This window comes from Cynoglossus semilaevis, chromosome 6 (assembly GCF_000523025.1).
Source record: "Cynoglossus semilaevis isolate Cse_v1.0 chromosome 6, Cse_v1.0, whole genome shotgun sequence".
Lineage (NCBI taxonomy): Eukaryota > Metazoa > Chordata > Actinopteri > Pleuronectiformes > Cynoglossidae > Cynoglossus > Cynoglossus semilaevis.
In genome coordinates, this window is record NC_024312.1 from 1,499,397 (window position 1) to 1,503,360 (window position 3,964).

Consider the following 3,964-nt stretch of genomic DNA (forward strand, 5'->3'; position numbering starts at 1 on the left):
ACATTAAAAAAATATCCCATAGATTTCAGGGTCAAACGGACCTAATGACGCCATGGCACAAACAGAGTAAGGTCTGTTAAACATTCTTATATTTCTGTAGTAAATATACAACCATGTCTCAGATATGTTTTTGTATAGAGAGTTGGTTTTATATTTACATTCCATAAAAGCATTTTGTTTCAATTCAAGAAGCAGAGTGAAAACATTTTAAGAACAGATTGGTATAAAATAACTTACACAAAACACAAAATAAATTCACTAAATGGACGATTTTCACCTGGATCTCAATAAAAATATGAATATAATATATAATCCTAAAGTAAATTTATATCAGAGGTTAAATAAACCTGACTGTCGTCTGCGTATGCAGTGACAAAGATCTGTGGAGTAAAGTGATGTGTTACTGCACGTTGAAAGCACTGAACGTCCTATCAATCACCCAGATAAAAGGCAACATCATTAAACTGACTTTATTTTTAGGAAACTTTTCCAGAGCACTGGAAATGACAAATACTTTACACTTTAGAATTGATAACAGATTTACATCCACACACAATCCAGCAGCTTTTGTAAGTTAGCCAAGTGTAGGCTCTATTTCCACTTATCAAACAGATGGTTATATTGTTTATTTCCCCAGTCCAAAAAAAAACAAACAAAAAAAAACCCTCATGTAGGAGAGGGGTATCTGTTAGCAGATCTTTTACAATACTAGAAACACATACAACCAGATTTAACATTTTCAATTCTGTACAGATCTCAGTCCAGAGCCAGTGCTGATTCACTGATTCAACTATTTATTTCAAGTGTCATTTAGTTTTAGTCAACCTTGTTTTTCTTTAGTTTTTTTGTCTTTTTGCTACAAGTACACAAACAGGATATAAATTAGGACCTTGAAGTAGAGGTAATATGTCGTCCTGTAGAACGTTGAAACTCCTTGACAATAGTTCATTCCTTTTAGGAGGAGGACGGCCCTTCTGTCTGAGCTTCCTGGGAACTGCTCAGAGTAAAGCTTTAATTCTTGCCACTGAACTGAGCAGCGACACTAAGGGACGGCGTGCTGAAGAAGATGATGCGGTGAAGGAGTTCAGGTGTTGAATAAAACGCTCTTCGTCCTGCTCGTCTCCAGGATGTGGTAGAAAAAATAATGTTCCTCCAACAGTGATGTATCACTTCTTTCTTTTACAGATAGTTCCAGTAAATCTTTAAAAGAGTCGTTGAGACCTCGTGTTACAGTCAGCAACAACGATCAATGCAGGCAAGGCCGGTTACTACAGTCGTGGCCAGTACTGTGACATGTCTGCTTCACTTCCAGGAACTTGGACCGGGACGGACACACCGGGGGAGATCAGACCTGAGCAGAGTAAGAGTGGGCGGAGTCATTAAAACGGAGGCTAACGGCTAAACCACGCGCTGATTTACTTTCTCTACAAACTTCTAAAAGGAAGCCAACGATTTTTACTTGCAGTTCAGCTTTCTCACCTGTTGACGATGTTGCGGAGGACGTCATTGATTGGCTGTTGAGGTGTGGCTGCATGTGCGGAGGGGTGTATGTCTCGTAACTTCTTCCATTTACGGGAGAACTGGTGGGCAGCATGCAGGAGTACGAGGTTTGACTGGAGGCCTGGAAACAACAGCCAAATAAAAACCAGTGTTTTTATGAAAGGTTTAAGGTTTGAATCCTTCTTAAATCAGATAACCAGAGGTTCATTTAATCTGGAAATGTATAACATCAAACCATAACATTTCATCTCCTACATCACTCTGTATAACCAGTGCATTTCCTTTCACTACAGTGACTATTTACCAACAAGAGATGGGAAAGGTGACAGAATATTCCATAACCCAGTGTTTTCCCAGGAAGTAACAGAAATGCTGAGTATGTAATACACTGAAACAAAGGTTTTCTTACTTGCATGGGGAGGCTGGCAGCCATACTGAAGCTGGGCATGGCTGGTATGCTGTATCCATTGGACAGAACTGGATCTGGTCTTCCCAACACTGATCCCGATGAGAAGGACACTGGCAACACAGAACGGTGCATTAATGAAGGAGGTCATGGTCAGGTCCAACCAAGGGATACTGCCCCCTACTGTTTCATTTGACTCGGTCACTTGGCCCGGTCACTACCTGGTGTAGTGGGCTGTGCTAACGGCTGGTAAACACTGCTGTTGAAGCTGCTGCTGATGGGGATGTGGCTCGAGGAGCTGGACATCTGACGACGTTGGTTTCTCAGCTTCTCCTCTCTTCTCCACTTTGCCCTCCTGTTGGAGAACCAAACCTACATTTGACAGAAGACAGAAAGAGGAAACACTGGTGGACATTGGCCGAAGGGGGTCCATGCTATCGATCTAAAAGCTTGTTCTGTTTGGTCCACTGCTAACACCGAGAGATCGTCTCAAAGTCTATCTGCTCACATGGAAACGACTACGGTGCTGGAGATTGGACTTGTCTCCATAAGGACCAAAGACCTACCTGTATTCTTGCCTCTGGGAGATCTATTTTGTTTGCGAGGCGTTCACGGGCAAAAACGTCTGGATAGTGAGTTCGTTCGAATTCTGCAGAAAAGGCAACATTGTACAACAACATTTGAGTTGATCCACAGCAGGCAGATCAATGGACAACAAGTGAAGGCCCTTCAGGGGATGTGACCATATAAGGCCATAGACACACTTGAACCTGATGTCTCCTCAGATGTTACCTTTCTCCAGGGCATCGATCTGCTCCTGTGTGAAAGACGTCCTGTTTCTCTGTAACTTCCTCTTCAGTTGGAGTCTGATCTGAGTCTCCTCTGTGTCGTCGCCGTTAGAACTGACTGATACGGTGCTGTCTCCTCCCTCTGCTGCTGGACACTCTGATGGAGAAAGAGAAGGAAGGAAGGAGGAGAGGGAGGGAGGGAGGGAGGGAGGGAGGGAGGAGATGAAAAATGAGCAGAAATAAAAAACTTTATTTTTTTTCAGATTCTGACCTCAGATCAGTTCCTGTCAGTTATCTGTGCTGAGAGTTAATATAACGTGTACATATGCATTGACTCCCCCCCCCCCCCCCTCCTATTACTGGCCTTATATATATTGTGGTGAATATTGTCGTTTGTCTCTCACCCTGCAGGATTATAGGTTGGCTGTGGATTTGTGTTTCTCTAAAAGCCTCTGTTGTTGGCAGGTCATTAATACAGAAGTAACAAATCTTTGGTTTCTGCCACAATATGACAAAACTGTAATGATATAGAATTATGTTAAATCATATAAAAATGAAAAATCCTCCACTGAACTAAGAAAAATCCTGTTCATGTATAAAAATGACCGCAGCTCTTCACAGCCCGACAGGTGCATTATTTGGCAACACCAATCACTGATCACTAATGATCACCCAAATCCATGGTTTGTTTAGACTGGGATTTATCACAAACATGATTATGAAATCTTCAAACGTGAGTCAGTGACGATGGAAGAGAGAGGATATTCCACAGTGGATGTGTGAGCTCCAGACGAGCGCTCGACTCCCACTCCCTGTGGAACTTCTGTTATTTGTGGTGCTAGCCTAATTATTCATTATCCCCAGCAGACAGAGGCTGCAAAACAGAATGAAGCCATTGCTCAGTGTCACAGTCAGTCAGGCAGAAAGAGACACAAATGACTGCAGACGCCACCTCCTCTCCCTCACCCCCCCTCCTCCTCCTCCTCCTCCTCCTCCTCCACACTACACACACTTGGGCACATGCTGTGGACTGATGGGTAGGCAGCAGACGTGCTTGTATGGCATGACTTTGTTTCACTGTTGTTAATCCCAGGACGGTGGAGGAGGAGCGGCAGCATATGAGCCATCTTCACAGAACAAATGGGTGAGGGTGAGGGTGAGGGTGAGGGTGAGGGTGAATGTGGAGTCAGTGCCAGATTGATCTGAATTGTAAAGGGTGGAAACAACAAATCCAAAATGTGGAAACAACTTGGAAACTGGGTCAGACCTC

General features: G+C 43.4%; 1 protein-coding gene across 2 annotated transcripts in view; it reads right to left on the minus strand.

Moving 5' to 3' along the window:
• Window positions 1–286: 286 nt before the first annotated feature.
• LOC103379523 (paired box protein Pax-6-like) overlaps window positions 287–3,964 on the minus strand; it is a 15,772-nt gene continuing 12,094 nt past the window's right edge. The window contains exons 7-12 of one of the 2 annotated variants that reach the window (XM_017032843.2): window positions 2,699–2,851; window positions 2,473–2,555; window positions 2,128–2,261; window positions 1,910–2,019; window positions 1,480–1,621; window positions 287–1,351 (exon numbers count right to left, since the gene is read on the minus strand). In XM_017032843.2, the coding sequence (XP_016888332.1) occupies window positions 1,303–1,351; window positions 1,480–1,621; window positions 1,910–2,019; window positions 2,128–2,261; window positions 2,473–2,555; window positions 2,699–2,851 (671 nt within the window). In that variant the 3' untranslated portion in view covers window positions 287–1,302. Of the gene's footprint in view, window positions 1,352–1,479; window positions 1,622–1,909; window positions 2,020–2,127; window positions 2,279–2,472; window positions 2,556–2,698; window positions 2,852–3,964 lie in introns of both variants that reach the window. The other variant, XM_008311095.2, reaches the window with a different exon arrangement.